Below are 22262 nucleotides of genomic sequence, written 5' to 3' on the forward strand. Positions count from 1 at the left end.
GGCACCAGAATGATCCGCCACGTAGTCAAGGTGATGAAGTGGATAAGGTTGACATACACCACTCGTTCCTGGAAACGACATCCATTAAATTTCCCACTCGACCAGTACGGCGTCGTAACGTCACAGAATCCTTTCAAACACCCAGCCTTGGTTTTATTATTCTCACACAAATTCTCCAACAAAATTCTCTTCTTCTTCTTCTTCAACCAGACGCACCCCAAATGGCTGCTGTTCCAGTGACTTGTGTTAGGTTGACGACTTCCATGCACAACAACCAGGTCAAATCTTTGACTTTTCTTTATTTTGACTTTCTGATTCGTAACTTTTCACATGCAAATTATATATATATATATATATATATATATATAGACACCCATTTTTTCTTAGATAAATACGGTTTATACAAATGCGTTAAACATCTGTTTGGTAGTTTTCGAATTGACATGAGAATGTGGCTAAACAGTGAACGAGGATGAGGAGATTTGCTATTTTAGTCAATTTCCCCGTATATTATGTAGAGATTTTGAAGTTTTAGAAATGAATTGGGAGACATAAGAGTAAACTTTTCAATTTTCGGCATCATTTTTGACCAAATTTTATGTAAATTAATTCAAACCGTATATTTTAACGTTTTATAGTCAAGCAGTTTAAATAAAACTTTACGAATAGTCTGTTGGCCTTCATAAACATCGTCTAAAATATATTTGCAGATGATCTAAAAGTGTTGGGTAAAGATCTGATGTCAAGTTGTACTCGATTTGGATGCATCTTTTCAATGTTGTAAAGAAATTATTCGAAAAACCGAGAGAAAAAAGTGACCACAGAGCGATTATAGCATCTTTAATGGATTGTTTCTATAAGTAAGAAATGTTGGTTCTTGTAAGAACTGTTGTTGAAGATACCTTTTATAAAAACCTCATATCCTTTGTGTTCTTGTACAAGAATCTTGGTTTTTACTTTGAAGTTGGTATGAAGTGACATTTTATATATTTTCTTGATTTTATAATTATTAATTCGTATTAAGATATAATATTGCTGTTGAAAACAAGACATGAGACCCACATAAAGGATTCTTATAAAAGCTATCACTATGGATTTTTATGTAAATTCTTAATTTGTTGAGTTGGAAATAGTGTGACAAAAAAGGTGCTAAAATGAGGTTCTTACAATTAGGGGTGCTTAAAAATCCGATCAACCTGATCAATCCAACCCAACCCAACGCGAAATAACCCGATGTCTAATCAAGTTGTAAAATTGTCAAACCGTAGATATTGAGTTGATATTGGGTTATTATTATTTGAACTCAACCCAACCCGATGAACCCGGTATCTTTTATTTTTTGGATTTAATATGATTGTTGAATTTCTATTAATATATACAATTATACTATCATGTATGTTTTTCATATACAAATATTTTCAATCTATTCACATCTTTATATAACTCATTCATATATATGTTCAGTAACTGTGAACATATATATGTAAATTGAGAAAATTAACTGAATGTAATATACGTAAGAAATATGGATAAGTTGTATCAAATGGTCGATGATGAAAAAGAAATTATGAGTAGAGAAATAATATATTCAAGGTTAGAATAATATTTTAATGTATCAAAGTATCAACCCGACCAACCCGTACGGGTTGGGTTGGGTTGCACTTTGGTTTTGATTGGGTTGGGTTGAGATTTTTCAAACCACAAACATTGGGTTGAGTTGTTCAAAAGTCTTCAACCCGATCAACACAACTCATGAGCACCCCTAATTACAATCCACCAGACACTATTTATTTTGTCGGTTTAACCACCTACACTTTTAATCTTGTTTTGAGTTACCGTAATCAATTTCAACATCAACATATAAGATTTGCAATCATATATAAAAGACAAATCAAATACAAACCAATCTCAACTGTTCATTTCGTCTAACAAATATCTGGTTTCATAAATGTGTCAACTGTTTCCTAATATAAAGCAAAGATAATGATTAATGAACTACAATAATCTTCCATAAAATATTTAAATCATAATAGAACATTCATCATTTCTATAAATATTTTATTTGATTCGTTTATAGGATGTTATCATTTACATGGTTTTTAACCTAAAACTTTTCAATTTTATACTTTGCAGATAGTTCGGAAAAACTCGACGTTCATGATAGTTCCCATGGGTCGGATCGAACGTGGTTTCCCTTGCTTGAGATCGTCACGCTTTCAAATCGCCTGCGCGGTAAGTTTCCTTCCTATTTCATTTTACTATCCACGTATACACATGTTTGTATCTACATCTATATATTAAATCGATATTATCCATAAATCATAAAAATTTTGTAGGCAAAGCCGGAGACAGTGACCAAAGTTTGTGAAATTGTTAAGACTCAGTTAGCATTGTCTGCCGACTCTGAGGTTGCACCCGACTCTAAATTTTCCGCCCTTGGTGCCGATTCGCTCGACACGGTAAGTTTTCTTCATTTGTGTTTAGAAAGAAAAACAGGATGTGAATAATGTTGTTAAAAACGCATGATTATGGTCTATGCTTCATGAATACGTACATGATCGTTGATTCCATTGGTAGTTTATTTTAATTAAAGAACTCGAATAAATGGGATTTGAGGTATTTGGATAAATGCAGGTCGAAATAGTGATGACATTAGAAGAAGAATTTGGCATCAGTGTCGAAGAAGAGAACTCTCAAAACATTACCACTGTTCAAGAAGCAGCTGATCTTATCGAAAAACTCGTTGAGAAGAAAAATGAAACGGCATAAATTTTTGTCACGTTTTTATAAGTCTTTTCAAATAGTAAACGATTGTTTGATTAGATATTTGTTTGAAAATGAGAAAAGAAAACTAAGTACGATTAATTATTTGGAACATATCAAGATCAGTTACATGAGTTTTCAGATCTTTTAGAACGTTTTTGATCGTTCCATCTTTTATTTATGTTTCAGAATAGACGAGAATTAATTAGTATTCGTACTGTTGTGTTTATTTGTACAAGACCTAAAACAACGTTAGTTTTACGATGTACGAGAGTCCATAAAGAATGTGTGTAGAGCTACACAATTTGAAAAACGATGTTACGCATGTGATATAAATCACTTCTCATTCTTATCCTACCAATAAAATTAACACACGTAAATCTTCTCCGCCTTGAACGGAGGCCAAGAAAAGCGTCAAATCTTCAGGGCATTCTTCTGTACTCAAGCTTTTCAGAAATTTGATCAATGGCTCTAATCATCAGCCTTTTATCGTGAGAATCAAGCTTGTCAAGACCTCTTATGTCCAAATCTAACTTGTTCGACAACCTCGGTTTGATCAGTTTCAATGTACCGTCTGAATATGCCGAAAGATCTTTGAATCTCAAGAATTTCTTCTCACCGACTTCATTAGAATACATCACCCCAAACTCCAGCATCTCTAAAATCATGAACACGGGAAAGGATTCAATATCTTCTAGACTTTGATCGGTTTTAACAGATTTATCTTTCTTTGATTACTTTCGATGCCCACTTGAAGATCAATTTCATACACCAGCTTGATTTGTCTCTACATTAACCGTTTAATAGCTTTAATTATTGTGTATAAATAAATTTTGAAATGAATAACAAAAAATATTTTATATTTTAGAAAGAATAAATATAATATACATAACTGACATATAATTTAAAAAATATTTAATAAGATGTAATATATCTATAGAGGGTGTTTTATATACAAACCAATAAATTGAGATATTTATAAAAATATTTATTTATTATGATCAAACCTTTATATAAGAAAGTAATTAAGGGGCCGTTTACCAATTTTTTTGGTTAAGTGCTGATTCGGGTAAGAGGTCTGACTGTGATAAGAGGTCTGACTGGATTAAATGCAAATTGTATTTTCTTGTTTACCAAACATTTTGTGTTAAGTGCTGATTGAGTAAAAAAGACCATTATATCCTCTTTTTTTTTTTTGGAATAAGTATTAATTAAAAATTATTGTATTATTTAAACATAATTATATTTGAATAAAATTAAAAAAACTGGCCCATATCAGCCCATATACATTTAAGCCCAATTATATTAATCTATATGTATTTCTTTTTCACTCAAAAACCTCAAAACCCTATTTTTCTCAACCTGAAACTTTTCTCTCCCACCTCCAGACCAGCCACCATCGCCGCCTCCCGTCGACGCCTTCCGTCGCCGCCCTCCAGTCGCCGCTCTCCCGTCACCCTTCAACACCTTGAACTGGACATAGCCATCGACGCTTCCCCACCTTGAATCAGACACGACCCACCTGTTTGTATAAAGAAAGATGCATCTATTTAGGGTTTTAGATGAAGAGGGTAGATTAGGAATATATACCTCTTATCATGGTRAGATTCATTTTTTTTGCTGACTCCAGTAAGAGGACGGTCAGATGTCGAAAATCTGATTGTTGATTTGTTGTTAGGTAAACACTTTTACCTCTTACCCGGGTAAGCATCTCTTAACGGATAAGAAGTGGTAAGAGATTAGTAAACAGCCTCTAAGATATTTATAAAACCATATATTTATTATATTAGATAAACAATTGAGATTGGTTTGTACGAATGAAATCGTTTTTATTTGAAACTTTCTCTATAAATATAATCATAAACACCATTTACAAAATTTTATGTTTGCACTTTGGGGGTGTTTAGGATTGTTTATAAAAACAACTTATTGACATATTCCGGTGTAGTACCGGTAATAAACACTTTTGAGTGTTTAGATAAACATTTTATACCGGTGCAAAACTGGTAATAAGGTGTTTTTGAAGAAGTTAAATCATTCTAACTTATAATAAGTTGATAAGGACTTTCGTATAAAACCATAAGTTGTTTCAAATAAACAATTTCAAACACCTCGTTTACATCGTAAAATAATTATCATATAAAGTAATGAGAAAATAATATAATAATAGATTTAAAAATGAAATAAAAAATCGTCAAACGTAAATTTAAACTTAATAAATTCACATTATTCCTTGAAAATACTGATATTAAAATTACCATCGAACCGAACCGTAGAATTCCGGTTTAAATAAAAAAAAATTAAAACGCCGCTGCCGGGGATCGAACCCGGGTCACCCGCGTGACAGGCGGGAATACTTACCACTATACTACAACGACATCTTTGTTTAAAATGTCAACGGTTTAATAATTGTAGGAGTTAATTAAGAAATTGTAACCGACTTTTCATATCGTATATTTTGGTATTTCGAGCAGCTATGAATGGGAAGTAATTGACAAAATTGGTTTCATGTTTTAACATTGAGTGAGAATTAGGAGTAGGGGTGCTCAAAAACCCGACCAACCCAACCCAACGCGAAATAACCCAATCCGAAACAACTCGATGTCTAATCGAGTTGTAAAATTGTCAAACCGTAGGTATTGGGTTGATATTGGGTTACTATTGTTTGAACCCAACCCAACCCGATGAACCCGATATATTTTTATTTCTTGGATTTACTATGATTGTTGAATTTATGTTAATATATACATTAGACAATTGCACTATCATGTATGCTTTTCAAATACACATTTTTGATCTATTCACATCTCTATATAGCTCATTCATATATATGTTCAATGATTGTGAACATATATATGTAAATTGAGAAAATTAGCTAAATGTGATATACGTAAGAAATATGGATAAGTTGTATCAAATGGTTGATGATGAAAAAGAAATTATGAGTAGAGAAATAACATATTTAAGGTTAGAAGAATATTTTAATATACCAAAATATCAACCCGACCAACCCGTACGGGTTGGGTTGGGTTGCACTTTGGATTGGGTTGAGTTGGGTTAAGATTTTTCCAAACCGCAAGCATTGGGTTAGGTTATTCAAATGTTTTCAACCCGATCAACTCAATCCATGAGTACCCTAAATTAGGAGTATGGAATTCGAGATAAAGGGACTGTTTACCTAAATGCTTACCCGATAAGTGCTTACTGTTAGAAACCAACATTATAATTTATTATTTGGGTAAGATAGTAGTATATCAAAATAGTATTCTATGCAACAATATATCTGGTAAGGGCTTACCCGGGTAAGAGTCGTCAGCCTCACTTACCAGGTAAGACTCTTTATCCTTATTATCGCTCTTACCAGGTAAGATTCTTGGGTCTTGTCATGTTCGTCCGGTGAGGAAAATTGTTCGGTAAACACCTACCGAGTAAGCTTTTAGTAAACATCGTTAGAATCTCAAAGCTCAATAAGTTCAAAGTTTAATGTGAATTTTGTTCGGATTTTGATTTATAAGTCATGAATTTGGGGTTAGAATCTCAGAGCTCAATTACCACTACCGTTGATGCCACCACCACTATTAATTATATCCACGGAACCAACACAGTCAGATTTAAATTCTTTTGACATATTCCATTTTATTTCCTCATAAAAAATTCATGGTTAAATATGATTGAATTTCATTTCGGGTTCCTTCAAATTCCGATTGCTTATGCACCTCTAAAGAGTGGAGATCCTAAACGATATATCGGCTGGACTTTGACCATTTGATCTCGTGTTGAAAACTCGTTTCTCTCCTCGATGGGTATGCATGGGGTTCCACATATTCCAAAAACCTTCATCTTTGGTTAACTAACTTGTTGGCATCACCTTCCTTCATGGATCTGTGAGGAATGAGGAAGATCGTATAAAATTATCATGCTTTATGGTTCATAGTTGTTCTTCCGATTCGAGCTTGTTTCTGCATCTCTTTAAAACACGTAAAACTTGAATAATTAGCCGTTGTTGCAGATCCAATCCCAGATGCATGATCGAATTTGCCTTTGAGCTGTTTCTAAACGCTTTTTATGCATATAAATCAGTACCCAACTGCATAATGCATGTGTATATCCATAATGTACCCATGGGTTAGGACCGTTTACCAAACTTTTGCCAATGATCAAGAATCTTACCTTGTAAGAGGCACAACAAGGACCGAAAATCTTACTTTGAACTTGTAAACCAGAGGTGGATCAAGAAAATTTTCAGGATGGTGACACCATTTGCTATTGGTGGGACTCAAACATGGGTTTTCATACAAAGTGATCAACATTTACCAACTTTATCATTTAAAACTTACATTAAAACTTCAGTTTCAAAAACCATATGCTGGCACCCAACAAAACAATAGATCCCATCCTTTAGAAATGTAATTTTTTCCCAAACGACGGTGACTCGTGTCACTGTATTAGCCTATGAAATACCATATATTTATCGACTTTTTATAACATGTGAGACTCATTTTTATGACAAAAATCAGAAATTTGCCGATTAACGAAAGTACCGTCTATTTTAATAAATACATAAAATGTGATTATTTTATTAATATTTTAATGTATTTTGATGATTTATGTGATTTCTGGTAATAAATATTCAAAATGATAAAACTTATAATACTTGGCCATTTTTACACGTGTGTACCCGTTTGTACTCATTATGCTCCATATCCACTAGGATCCAAGTTTTGGAGCATACCGTACCCGACATCATCAGAAACCATATCCCTAGAAATATAAACCACTCTTCTTCATTACCCCTCGATAATTCCAACCACTCTTCAGAAGTAGACATCTGTTGCCAATGAAAAAATATTGCTTTCCCTTATTCTTCTATTCTTTTCCCCCCTTCTTCATATATATATATATATATATATATACACACACACACACACGTATGCTGTTATCATATAGTTCAGTTGGTAAAGAGGCGAGACTACATTAATGACGTACAAGATAGGATATGGGTTTGATCCTACTAGTCTCAACCGCTGAGTGAGCCAAAAAATGGTCCCTTACATTGGTGTCTTTGGAGGTGGGTTCCGTTATGAAGCAGGGGATGAAGGAGATCACGTCACGTGTCTCATGAGATACTCATCACAAATAGTATACCGTACCATTCATCCTGAATGTCGAATTCATTATTCAATAGAAACGCACCGATATACAATGGAAAACGGATTTGTAAATGACGTTTTTGTACGAATAATCATTTAGACATAAAAAAATGTATGTAAATATTGGGAAAGAAGACAAGAGTTGAAGGTGGGGGGAGTCCACATATACTGTGGCACTACCAAAACCAAATAGAATAAGCAGTGGAGGTGGTGGTGTGGGGTGGGGAAGGGGAAGGGGAATGTTAAAAATACAAGTGTAAAATAAGTAATAGCAACTTTTGTAAAAGAGGGTTTGTGTAATATTGGGTGGGTGGGTGTGGGGACATTTTGTAAAAAAAGCCTAGAGAAATGGGGATTGTGGGTGTCTCTATGTCTATGTGTGATGGAATGGAAGTTTTATAATCATGGTGGTATGTATGCCCCTTTTCTCTCTCTCTCTCTAGTAATTAAATAAAAATAATAATATATTTTAACTTGATTTCTATTTTGTATGATATATTTTTAAAATTATCATTTTGGTATCTAAGATGTAAAGTTGTAAACATTTAAGTACCCGGATAATTAATTATAGCATTCATCGGTTAAACATGTTGAAGTATTAACCGGTTAAATTAAGATATCTATGTTAACAAATAATATTAAGTTGGATAGATGTTGAAGTAATTTTTATTCAAATCTCTAAAATTTAAAATGGCATGATTGTTGAAGATGCCATAAATGATTTCTATTGTTTAATTGGATTGGGTCCCACCAATATGATGAAGAACAAAACATTATCCATTTCACATTAACTTGTACACCTTTCTTCTGATCAGGGACGGATCCAGTCTTTAAACACTGAGAGGAAAAGCTTCAGTCAGAAATCAAAAATCTTTGTTGACTAGCTTAAATTTTATATTTTCACCTTCATCTTACATGGTTTCCCTTCGGTCTCATATGCTTCCATCCCGCAAGTCTCATCCGACGTGCCTCCACCTCATTAATTTCTTGGATCTGCCACTGCTTCCGATGATATAAAAGTTTATGAACGGTCTACTAAATTTAAAAACCTACGATTGAATTGTGGATATCATTTGATTAACAAAAAGATTGTTTATTTATTGTTTCACCGCTTCTTTAATATTTAGAAAAAATATCTTCCAGTTCATATAACTCTTGATTTTTTATCGACGAACATATATAAATATGGTTTCTTTGCTAACGGGAATTTGAATCCATCAATAAACCTAGACCCCGATAACCTTCATAACAATTTTTTCCTTTTTTAAAATTTTAAACATTAATTATATTACTAAAATATTTAATAATATAATAAAATTATTTTCTTCTAATTTTATTTATTTTACCAGTTAGTTTCATCCGTTTATCTTGTAACTATTAAAATGGATTTTTGAAGAATTCTCCAAACCTAAGGCGCCGTTTACCAAACGTTTACTCGGGTAAGCGCTTACTAATTCATATTACCTCATCGGATGAATATGGTAAGGATCAAGAATCGTACCTGGTAAAAGCGAGACAATGACCAAGAGTTTTACCCGATAAATGAGGGCGACGACTCTTACCATGGTAACTTGGTAAGCACTTACTCGGTAAATTGTTGTATGCGATATCGTTTTGGTGAACTAAAATCTTACCCGGTAAATATATAATAGTGTTAAATTTTATTGGTAAGCACTTATCGGATAGGTATTTGGTAAACGACCCCTAAAGAAAATTTTCACTCTTTCTTATTTTCTCATTTTAGAAAAACTGATAAAACCTAAAAAAAGTCAAAAAAGCTCCAAAAATTTCAATTTTCTAAAATCTTGAGTATTAATTAAATCTTATATTCTTTTTAGATAAAACAAATCAAATGTGATTAAAAAAACACAACATTTTATATAAGGTTTTAATCCTAATTTATCTTTTTTACTTGTTGACAATTATTACTTGGAATATTTTACATTTCTTTTTTTAAGTATATATCAGAATGATATTCGCACAATGTAGCAAGATACATCTTGATTTTAATATTTAATTTTATTTTTTATCTCAATCGATGTTGTAATATGGTCTTATGTGATTTTGAAAAAGCGATAATGTTTTTATTTTTGAATCAAATATGAATTTGAAGATATCATAAAAATTTGTCAAAATTATATCAATATTAGTATTAAATTAACTATTTAAAATTCCTCAATTTTTGTTTATTTTTTTAATTATAATTTAATTTAAGTATTTATTAGAACTCGATAATTATCCTAATTATATTTTAGATTTTTTATATTTAAATTGAGATGTTTATCCTCTATTTAATTATGTTTACCCGCAGTTAGTTACACGAATTTAAACATGGAGCTTTAATAAGTTGTACTTATGCATAATTTACTTGTAATCTTGAATTTTAAGTAATATGCTTCAATATACAGTACTTCATGCATAAAAAATGGTTTTTAAATTTTGTTGTCAAATGCTTTATAACATAGTATAGATAATATTTATATATATGACAAATGCAACAAATAAACTCACACACTTTGTTCACCTTTTAGTAAGATTTAAACCTTTAACCTCGTAAAAGATCAAAGACCACGATATCACTAGATTAAAGACTCTTTCTTATTAAAATATATTCCAAATATTTAATTAATAATTAATAATTAAATAAATTAAATATTGTTTTTTGTTTGGATACCCAAAAAAGTAAAATAGTTTATAGTATAACATTAAAATGGAGAAGAAGAGGTCAAATAGAAGAAACTTGATTCTCACATAAGTACATAAAGAAGCCATGTGTGAAAGAAGAGCATCATTTGGTGATATCATGTGTTGTGATCCACTACCTCATTTCTTGTCATTTCTTTTCAACCATTCCTTCCATTTTTTTTATCTTCTCAAAATATTCTATTACTGTTTTTCTTCCCCCACTTTATTTGGCTACATTCTTTTATATTTCATATACTAAAAAAAACCCAGTATTAGTATCGGTATCGATAACTGATTATGCCTTCGACATGTATCTCAGTTCATAAATAGCTGATACAACTTTGTCCGAATACAAAACCCCTTTTCAACATCAGTTGTTGAGTGAACAACTATTGTCCGTAGAAGCATGATCTATGTGGAACCGATTGAGGTTGTGGTAATCAACTTTTTACCCGGATACGGGTAATTGATTTTGACAATAGTTGAATATTGTAACACATAAATAAATGTAAGATCATTTGTTTGGAAATTGTTCTTGGTTTTTTTTCTTCTTTTTGGAAGTATACCACAACAAAATTGGGTTTATAGGACGACCCCAATGTCTAAGCGTCCGAATAGACCGCTTTATAGGACTAAAATATAAAGTATCTTATCTAAAGATGTTGTAATAAGTTTATATGACGCTTTTGGACGTCTTGACAAGTTTTCTAGGACATTTTTAATACAAAGTGTCGCATTAACAACTTTATATGACACGTTTGATTAAGTGTCCTATAAACTCAATTTTTTATAGGACAATTGTTTTTATAGGACAATTTTTCAAATGGTGTCTTATAAAGTTGTTAATTAGACGTTTTATATAAAAAGTGTTCTAAAAAACTTATTACAACGTCATATAAACTTATTACAACACCTTTAGATATGACACTTTATTTTCTTGGTCATATAAATTAGGTCCTATAAAGAGGTCTATTAGGACGCTTAGAAATTGAGAGCGTCATATAAACTCGATTTTGTTGTAGTGTATATAATATTTATATACGACACATAGAACAAATAAATTCGCACACCCTCCTCACCTTTGGTGAAGTTTGAACGTCTGACTTTATAAGAGGTCAATGACTTACATACCGTTAAGCCTAAGATCCTTTGGATTATTGTCTTTTATTGAAGATCATGTTAAAATTTTATAACCTAAAGTTTTCTCTGATTTAAATATATATATAATGATTAAATGATAGATTTGGGTCCTATGAAACTGTAGATAAAAGTCAAACATCATAATTGCCATTTATTCCAAGGCCATGGATCCAATTTCAACATTCTTGTCTAGAAGCCAATTTGGTAAGGAAGTGTCTCTAATTGTTCTTGTTTTTAGGTTAACATGCATCAATAATCATTTTATCATGGTGTATAAAATAGGCTTATTTTAACCACAAGGGTGGTGTCTGATTGGTTTGAGCCTAGCTCCAAAGATCAAAAGTACCAGGAGGTCACGAGTTTAAATTCAAGGAGGAATAAAAATCCCCTTGTGGTCATGAATGTTCAAATACAGTGATTCCGGGCTATCTGCAAAGCAGATGGTCACCCTAGGATTAGTCAGCTCACATAACAGGTTGGATATCCAGATTTTAAGATAGCCATTAAAACAAGAAGCTTATTTTCAAATACTATGTTTTACATAAGATTTTATATGGAAAAGTGTGCAATATTACCCAAATGGCTACTCACTTTTTGTTGATAGGTCATAAAATAGTCAAGATTTCGTATGTATTTGTTTATCAATTTGTGAAATGTATTTTTTATATTAAAATAGGATTTTGGTGGGAAATTTTGTAAGCCGGGTTTGGTTTACGTGAGACCAGTTTATTTTTATGAGATCCGTGAGATTACATTTTTGCACTTGAAACTTTACAGCAAAACATTGTGAAGATAAAAAAAGTCGAACCTTTCACAGTAAAAAAACACTGAAGGTTATCATGTAAGAGATGAACAAATATCATCAAGTTCATATTGAAATTTAGAACCTTTCTAATAAACATGCAGGGAAAAAAGATATCGTTAACCACTCAAAATTTAATGTAACAGATTCTCTTAGTTATCTAAAAATAGAAGAAATTGTCTCATTCTGGTATAAATTCAATCAAATGCATTTCTTTACCTATTAATAATTACTTATAAAATTAATCTTGACTTATAAAATTGTCTTTTTTTTTTGTTAACGGTGTGCCTTCACATCAGCAAAACTTTGTTATAAATTATTCCTTAACAGACAGATTCCCACGAGTTACGCACCCGTTCGCCACTTTCTTCTCAACTCTTCTCACCTCCCCACCCCGACATAGGAATGAATGCCCACGGTTCTTTGTATATAAATCCTTGTCATGGTTTCACGTAGTTTCAGCAGTTCTCCCACTTACAGGATTGTGCACACCTCAACTATAATCTCAGGGGTCCTGGAGAACAGTTAGGAAAATTCCATTAACCTTGCAGGACTTGAACCAGTGCTCTTTGAAGATAATCCTTAACAGTCCAAGACTTATCTTCTATCGAGTAAAATTGTCTATTTTATTATCAAACACTTTTATGTACAACTTTATTAGTATACTTTACTCAATAGTCATGCTTGATTCATGCAAGCCAAGAGCAATTATAGGGTCAACATTCAACAAGGTTGAAATCTTGAAAACCTCCTCAAAATCATCAAGATTGGCAATGCCATTCCAATTATGGGCAAACAACAAATGGAGGAGCTTTAGGCAAAGCTTGCTCATGAAGAAAAGTCACACCATACCATGATGGTGTCAAATGAATACCTTCAAACTCAAGTTACATTTTTATGATTTTTGTACTATGTTTATTGGGAACCAAATCATCATATTCATCATCATTCATGTGTCCTCAAATTCATCTCCAACATGTTGTGTTCATGGGGGTGAAGAAGCAAAAGCAGTTTTCTCAAAAGACGTTTTCTTTTTTCATAACGGAAACATGTACATTATTATCTTGATAACAAACATGGCAAAAGTTCAGGGTTGATAACGATTGTGTGTGATCTTGATGTACACGATTGTTACCGAGTCTTTTACTCGTTTATGTTGTTTAGATATGCATTTTATCAGAAACCCAGAAGTACTTTCTCTTATTTTGTAACAAACAGTTGTTTGATCTTGATTTCAGCCATTATCATCGAGTCTTTTATTTGTGTATGTTGTTTAAGTAAACAGATAAAACCCGATATTTGTCTATTGGGAGAAGCAAAAAGGGATTTTCCAAAAAGAAACCTTCTATCAAAACGGAAACACATAATCATCTTGCCAACAAATATGACAAAAAGATCAAGATCGATATTAACAGTTTAATCTCGACCAAAACGATCGTCGTCAAGTCTTTTACTCATTTACACTGTCTAAATCAACATTTTACACAACCCATTATTTAATCTGTATGAAAACCACATAATCATCTTGACGATAACACATAACAAACATGATCAAGACGAATGATGATTCTTTGATCTCGTTCAAACTAAACATCATCGAATCTTTACTCGTTTATATTGTCTATACAGATGTTTCAAAAAGAAAGAAAACCCAGAATTTATTTATTCGTCTTTCTTTCGAATCTTTTTTTAACATAAATTAAATTTATACAAAGAAATCCAATCTTTCCTTTTTCACTTTTTGAGCCCCACTTGATGATGATGCCCCTAGAAAATGCCAATTGACAAAACCAACTTCCTCCACAAATTCATCATCTTTGATTTTAGGGCACACAACACCACTATATTTTATTGGCAGGCTTACAAGTCAAAAAAGCTTTGGTTTTTAATGATTTCAAAAGGATGTGTAACATGACAATAATTGTTCATACCTAAAAGTTCATAGCTTCTATACCTTCTACACTCATTAGCAAACACATAAAATGGTTATCAACATCTAAAATATTTCAAAATCATCATCATCATCATCAAATTTATAGTTATTCATGTTTTGTTAATTTCATATATAAAGAAAAACATGGTATTGAAGTTCGGTAACGATCTTGATTATCGAAAGTGGGCATAACTGTTGTCATCAAGGGCGGACACAGTAGGCAAAAACTTAAAAAAGAAAATTACTAGGTTAAAATTTAGGTTTTACATGATTTACATTTCACTTCCCCCCATTACATTTTTTCCACGGTCCCCTAACCCCAATCGAAATCGTTACTTTAAACAAAAAAATCTATTGAAATCAAGCAAAAAAACCGAAAAAGTTATTTGAAATCGACAAAAACACTAAAAAAAATCCCTCAAAGCATTGTAATTAGGTTAAAAACACATCGGCGACTTACGGGCCTTTGATCTACCGTAAAGGTGACCCCACTAGATAAAAATTTTGGATCCGCCACTGGTTGTCATGTTTGCATGTGAAAGCTTGTCGATGGTCATAAGTACGTAGCAAAGATGAAGTTCTCTTTGCTTTTTCTGATTGTGTACAACAAAACTTTGGAAAAGGAAAGATATGAATTGGGTTCGGCACATGGTCAACAAATAAAAGTTAACTTGACCAGTAATTGTAATTCATATACCAAAGAGTCTTTGGCCTTCTAGAAGGTTAGACGTTCAAATCTCACCAAAAGGTGATGAGGGTGTGTGAGTTTATTTGTTGCATTTATCGTATATAAATATTATATACTTCAAAAAAAATTGTAATTCGCATCTAGTATGAATATATCGTATAATTATTTAATTGGGGGAAATTTTTTTTATCAAAATATAAAAAAGATCTGACCTTGTTTCTTATTTATTGTAAATGGTAAATTCTTTTTTCTCAATTAGTATAACGAACGTTCAATTCCTTGTATTTCATATCAATTTCACTTGATAAACGGGTTCCAATCTACATGATCGTATTTGTTAATATTGATATTCGATGTGACATTTTATTCACGTAATCAAGAATCATAATATAACTTAACAATTTGACATTCACGACATTAATAACTACGATATCTTATCGGTAAAATTGGTACAAAATGGGAATAATTTGAAGATTTTACATTAATTAAAAAAAGAAAAAAATATAGTTACAACATACAAGAATTAAGGTAAGTTTGTTGAATTTAAATGGATTTTGTCCTATTTTATATTGTGATTTATTAAAAGTAAAATCTTTTTAGGTTCTTTTTTATGATAATTCAAGGAAAAAGCCATTATTTGTACTCCCTACTCCCTAGCATACAGTATCATGCAAATGGTCCATTCACTCTGAAGAGGAAAAAGAATTCAGATTTTACACCCCCCAAACTTAGGGGTTTTTACAGAATTAGTCCCTAAACATGCAACCATGGACTTTAACCAAAGAACCCACAAATCCCAGTTATTATATTATTTTGATATAAATGAAAATATTCTCATCTTCTTCCCCTCTGCTTTAGATCTCTTCTCAATGGTCTCAGAATGTTTTGGATGCAAACAGTGGCAGATCTAGAATTTCGATGATTGAGGGCACATCTAAGGGTGTAAAAAATTCCTAAAGTGGAGTAACCCATCAAACCCGAAATGGTTTTTGATTATTCAGTTTTTAGGTTAAATGATCGAGTAAATCTTTACATTTTTCTTTAAATTTTGGTTTCACTAGGGTTCTTTCTTCCACCCCCAATTGTGGTTTGTTCCCCCCGCACCAGGATGTAGATATTTTTGGGAGAATTAATTTTTATGCCTCTTCGACGATGTTGAAAGGTCTTAATTTTGTGCTTAGAATTAACATCTTTTTATGTGATCAAATTGTGTCATTTGTCATATTAATCATCCTTGAAGTAGTTAGTTAGCAAATGCAGATATATCTTCAAAGCTTGAAAACAACATTAACAAACAAAGTGATCAGTTTCAACAAAAAATGTTTCGTTCCAAAAGTATATCATCCTACTCTACTCAACTTCATCTTATTACAACCCATATGTCAAGAATCGAAACAACCATCACTACAGAACCCGAAGCTTATTCAAGGCGGTAAGTTCAATAAACTTTTCGCAAATAAAGGGGTTAGTTTGAGAAATAATAGGGTAGGAAATGGAATTATTTAAAGTTAGAGGACTAATAATGCAGTTTTCACAAAAAGTAGCACATCTTTTACAGAGGGCAACAGAGAATAACCCTTCAATCAGTTTTAAGTCAAACTCAAATCCCTAATCTGTACCAAAGGAATATGAATCTTGCTGTGCACAATCTGCAGTTTTATGGCATTATCCACCTCACTATTCTTGTCCATATGTTTTCTTAGGTGAAGTCCTGTCATTTCCCCATAAACCCTTCTGCAACAACAAGAAAAAACCAAAAATATATTGTTCAAGATCATTGTTTAGATCTCTCAATTCAAGAATCTTGCTTTATGGTACCATAATAAAATGTTAGAGATGTCTTAATAAACTGTTTTATAATAGAATCAAATATATATGTATTATATGTAAAAATGTTGTAATAAGTTTACATGATATTTATAATATAATTTAAGGGAGAAAAAAATGATGGGTTTGGAACAAGATTAGATATTTGTAATATAATTATATGGTTTCAGAAATCACCATCATGATCTGTGTAATTTCTTTATCTGTTGGGAATAGAAATAAGCCTGTAAAGTGACTTTTGGTGTGGAACATACTCTTGTTTGTTCCAACACTTTAACAAAAAACAAATTGAATTTGTATATCCTGTCTTTTTCATTTCTTTCAACTGATTAATCCATTTGTATTAACAAACCAACAAAACAGGGACCAAAAGCAACTTTTCATTAAAATTCTGATACCAATTATCAGAATTTATTTTTAAAGCATTTTCAGATACACAGACAGACAGGAGAATTCATCTCTCCTTTTCACTTTCAAAATGAAAACCAAGCCCATGCCCACATGCTTATACACCCCCTCACACCATTTTCAGGCCTGCAAATCACCAAAAAAGCTTGCCCCCTTATAATCATTATAAAAAACAAAGCATGCATACCAATGTGTTTTGTTTAAATTTTCCCCACTGAAAAGAAAAGAATTCCATAGCTTCATGCCCTCCACTGACCATAACCACCATAACCTGCAATATATTGCTGATCTTTCATCTTATCTTCAAAGAGGGATTTGGTTTTTTTTTTCTTTTGCTTTCAAAGATACAGATTTTTGGGTTGTTTCTTGAAAACCCATGGTCATGGCAATGGCTGTGATGCTGGTGGTGGTGATTCTGTGTGTTTTCATGGTGGTAGGTGAAGCTTCATTGTCTGAATCTGATAAGATTTTGAAGCTGCCTGGACAACCACCAGTTGGGTTTCAACAATTTTCAGGTTATGTGACCTTAGATGCCAAGAAAAAGAGAGCCCTTTTTTACTATTTTGTTGAAGCTGAAGTTGATCCAGTTTCAAAGCCATTGGTTCTGTGGCTGAATGGAGGTATGAAAGTGAGACCTTTTTCAAGAATGGGGAAGAAAAGCTTAATCTTTTTTCCTCTTTTTCAATAAAGTTCCAATTTTTTTTTATCGGAAAGGGGAGGAAATTGAAGCAAATTAATTGTGAATTGTGAATTGTGATGTAGGACCTGGATGTTCATCACTGGGTGTTGGAGCATTTTCTGAGAATGGACCTTTTAGACCAAATGGTCAGGGTTTGGTTAGAAATGAGTATAGCTGGAACACAGGTAAAGCAATTATTGATGAAAAAAGATAATACCCTTTTCATTTTAATTAATTTAAATTTCTAATTTTGGTCAATATTACAGAGGCAAATATGTTGTATTTAGAGACCCCAGTTGGAGTAGGGTTCTCTTATGATTCTTCAAATTCCTCTGGTTATGAAGTTGTCACTGATGCAATAACAGGTATTTTTCTGGTGCCTTCTACTTTCCACAAAATTGTTTCTTTACTTGTGTTCTTTATGCCCTAAAAAGCTTTGAGAAAAAGAAGTTAACCTTTTTTAGGAAACCTTAAAAAGTGTTCTTTTTAATGTTTATACCTTCAAAAGAACCTTAAAAGTCCCTTTCTTGATTCTGAAAAATGTAGAAAAATGGCTTCTTTATGATGTGTTCTTCCTCTTTCTCTTTCTCTAAATCTCTCTTTGCTTTTCAAAACTTTAAGCCAGGGATAATCTTGTGTTCTTGCATAAATGGTTCTTGAAATTCCCTCAATATAAGCAGAGGGATCTGTTCATTACAGGAGAAAGTTATGCAGGTAATTCTTGTATTTTTTACCACAAATTATTCATTAACTTTATGAGAATTCCCAGATTAAATTTTCAATCGTGTTTAATGCCTTTTTTTCTGGGTTAATTATTGGTACCAGGTCATTACATACCACAACTTGCAGAACTCATGGTTCGATTCAACAAAAAGCATAAGCTTTTCAATTTGAAAGGAATTGCTGTAAGTGTTACAGAATTGAACCATAATTCTTGTATTTTCTTGTTCAATTTCAGATAAATCTTTAAGATCAGAAAGAAGAAGAATACCCTCTCCATTCCAGATGTTATTTCTTTCTGCAAGTTTTGACTTATTCAAATTTGTAATCATCTGAACGAAAATTCAGAGCATCTCAATTCTCAAACAAAATTCTCTAAAATGGAGAAAGTACCTCAACTTGCAATAAGGCTTGGGTCTTTGGGATTATCTTCATAGGTAAAGCCAAATCTGGAGAACTGAATCTGTTAGTGATGCTCTTACAAAATTATTCAGCCAAATCAAATTGTGTTACAAATGCTACAAATTGCAACAAAGTTGAGCATCAATTGATTAGAAAATTCATGTTGATTATACATCTACAAAGTACTAGATTTGACTTTGGAAAGTCAACCTTTTGGACCAGCTGATAATAGCAAAAGAGATGCAAATTATACAAAGTTTTGTGTTGTGTTTGTTCTAATGTGTGTTTTGTTTTGTGTTTGTGTCAAAATGCAGCTAGGAAATCCAGTTTTGGAGTATGCTACTGATTTGAATTCACGGGCCGAATATTTTTGGTCTCATGGCCTTATATCAGATTCGACGTATAAATTATTCACTTCTGCATGTAATTATTCGCGTTATGTAAGCGAATACTATAGAGATTCGGTTTCACCCATATGTTCCAAGGTTTATAGTCTAGTAAGCAAAGAAACCAGTAGATTTGTGGACAAATACGACGTTACTCTAGACGTTTGTATTCCATCCGTGCTCTCCCAATCCAAGATCATTAGTCCTCAGGTTCGTATTCTTGATAAATTAAAACAAACGTAATACTTGCTTTGATGGAATTTGAGGTTATGTTACTCATACCCGTTATACCTACATTTTATTGCAGCAAGTAACCGAGAGGGTTGATGTTTGCGTGGAAGACGAAACTGTTAATTATCTGAACCGGCGTGACGTCCGGAGAGCCCTACATGCACGCTTGGTTGGAGTCCGAAAATGGGAAGTTTGTAGCAAGTAAGGCTCTGTTTGTTCATACTGTATGTCTATCTTAATATATACAGACTCATTAATCATCGGTGATCTAGAACCTTGAGAGCCAGCTCAATTGGCAAATGAATGCCTGGCCTTGGGGATCCTTTGCAATCCCATAGGTCAACAGTTTGAGTCTTCTCAGGACTACCGGGGATTTTTCTGACTGGCGCAAGTTGGCCTGGACACCCATATTTACCAAGAAAAATAATCAATGTCTGCAAACATAATTGTGTTCCGCTTGATCTGAATCTATATTTATTTGTTTTTGGCCTGTAAACCAGCATCCTAGATTATGAACTGCTCAACATCGAGATACCTACGATCAACATTGTGGGATCACTCATCAAGGAAGGAATTCGAGTTCTAGTTTATAGGTAAACAAAATGCTTCTCATCCTCAGTCTTGATTAATGTACAGCTAAATTTGAGTTCCAGAGTCGAATCTAGTACTTTTTGAATTTAATCTTCTAACTGTTCATGATTTTAAGATCAAGAAAGCAGGTTATTTTGTGCATACTAAGTGAAATCTATTCTTGATTAAATCCAGTGGTGATCAAGATTCCGTAATTCCTTTGATGGGAAGTCGGGCTTTAGTCAATGGACTCGCTACAGAACTGGGACTCAAAACAACTGTACCATACAGAGTTTGGTTCGAGGGACAGCAGGTAACGAACTAATTTTTCAGAACAATAAAATCGTCTTTATAGCACCCCAAATATGTGTAAATGTTCTAATAGACTGTTTTATAAGACTTAAATTTATAGGACCAAACAATTGTATATCTTATGAATGTGTTACAATAAGTTGATAGAATGTTTCCGGGCGTTCTAACAAGTTTTTTAGGACACTTTGGGAATAACACATCCTACTAGTCTTTTTATACGACATTATTTGAAAAAAATTCTTATAAGAACAAATGTTTTATAAAAGGATGTATTCAATATAAAAAAAGCTAATGAGTAAAAAAAGTGTCTTATAAAACTTGTTAGAATGCCAAAAAAATGTCTTATCAACTTATTGTAATACATTTACATAGAAAGCAATTATTTGGTCCTATAAACTCAAATAGTATAAAGTATTTTATTAGAACATCTAAAAATTTATGGCTTCAGCTCATGGGATCCATTTAGCACCCTTGCTTTGCATGGGTTGAAATTGCATGCATCAAAAGTCGCAGACTTGATGGAGGATCGGATTCAGATTCTGACTATCATCAAATACATATTATTTCAGGTCGGAGGATGGACTCAAGTTTACGGAAATATATTCTCGTTTGCAACCGTTCGAGGTGCATCACATGAAGCTCCATTTTCGCAACCTGAGAGATCGCTGGTGTTGTTTCGATCATTTCTAAAAGGAAATCCCTTACCAGATGCGTTTTGACAGTTGAAAGTACAAATATCTATATATAATTTGGATTTGATTTGGCATTTTGTAAGTAAATTTTGTCATATGATAATTAATGGTAATTTGTAATTGAGTTTTTACCTTTTCTTTTTGAATTTTTTTAACTTGTAAGTGTTGGTCGAAATTGAAAGAACAATTGCGAGATATGCTTGAATGTTAATTACCTTGCTTTCGATTGAATCCTTTTTTGTCATATTGAAACGGTTTGATTGATCGATGCTGCTTCTGTTAACAATGGCAGCCGATTGGTGGTGGCCGACCACCTGTTGTTTAAGGTGTTGTTGCTTCCTTTAATGGTGGCGTCAGGCGGCAGATCACCTGTCGCAGGTGCTGCTTTTTCTTTAAACATGACGTACGGCCACCTGTCAAAGGTGATGCTGATTCCGTTGGTAATGGCGGTCATTAACTGGCTTTTGAAGATGTTGCCGCTTGGTGGCTGCCCGGCGGTTCACGGCCGTGGTGATTCTACAATGAATGTTTTAGAGAGGAGATGTAAGAAATTTCTAGAGAGAGAAAACGGATCTGTTTCTACGTTAATGAGCGAGTATCGTATGAGCAACGTTATGGGACGCAATAACTAATTTTTAAACGAAACATAAGTTACACTTTACTACCCTAAACTATTTATTATTCCAAATGTAACCCAAGTATTAACATTGTGTGGTATTGACTCATTAACTTTTTTTTTATTAACTTGGATATCCAACCCGCTATGCGAGCCGACTAATCTCAGGACAACCACCTGCTTTGCAGATAACCCGGAGTCACTGCATTTGAACCTCCATGGCCACAAGAGGATCTTTATTTCTCCTTGGATTTGAAC

General features: G+C 32.8%; 2 protein-coding genes and 1 non-coding gene across 3 annotated transcripts; 2 read left to right on the forward strand and 1 right to left on the reverse strand.

The window, feature by feature from the left end:
* Positions 1-84: 84 nt before the first annotated feature.
* LOC112509319 (acyl carrier protein 4, chloroplastic) lies at positions 85-2974 on the forward strand. Its single transcript, XM_025114214.1, has 4 exons — positions 85-278; positions 2134-2232; positions 2337-2459; positions 2635-2974. The coding sequence occupies exons 1-4, from the start codon at positions 222-224 to the stop codon at positions 2767-2769; spliced, it is 414 nt and encodes a 137-aa protein (XP_024969982.1). The 5' UTR covers positions 85-221; the 3' UTR covers positions 2770-2974.
* A 2095-nt stretch (positions 2975-5069) lies between these two features.
* Positions 5070-5141, reverse strand: TRNAD-GUC. The gene has a single exon. It is a non-coding gene; the product is annotated as a tRNA-Asp (tRNA).
* A 12341-nt stretch (positions 5142-17482) lies between these two features.
* Positions 17483-21583, forward strand: LOC112509266 (serine carboxypeptidase-like 45). Its single transcript, XM_025114126.1, has 10 exons — positions 17483-18016; positions 18159-18260; positions 18342-18440; positions 18697-18789; positions 18901-18980; positions 19512-19793; positions 19891-20015; positions 20315-20407; positions 20580-20697; positions 21266-21583. The coding sequence occupies exons 1-10, from the start codon at positions 17773-17775 to the stop codon at positions 21413-21415; spliced, it is 1386 nt and encodes a 461-aa protein (XP_024969894.1). The 5' UTR covers positions 17483-17772; the 3' UTR covers positions 21416-21583.
* The last annotated feature ends 679 nt before the right edge of the window (positions 21584-22262 follow it).

The sequence above is a fragment of the Cynara cardunculus genome (assembly GCF_001531365.2).
Source record: "Cynara cardunculus var. scolymus isolate 2C chromosome LG 3, CcrdV1, whole genome shotgun sequence".
NCBI lineage: Eukaryota > Viridiplantae > Streptophyta > Magnoliopsida > Asterales > Asteraceae > Cynara > Cynara cardunculus.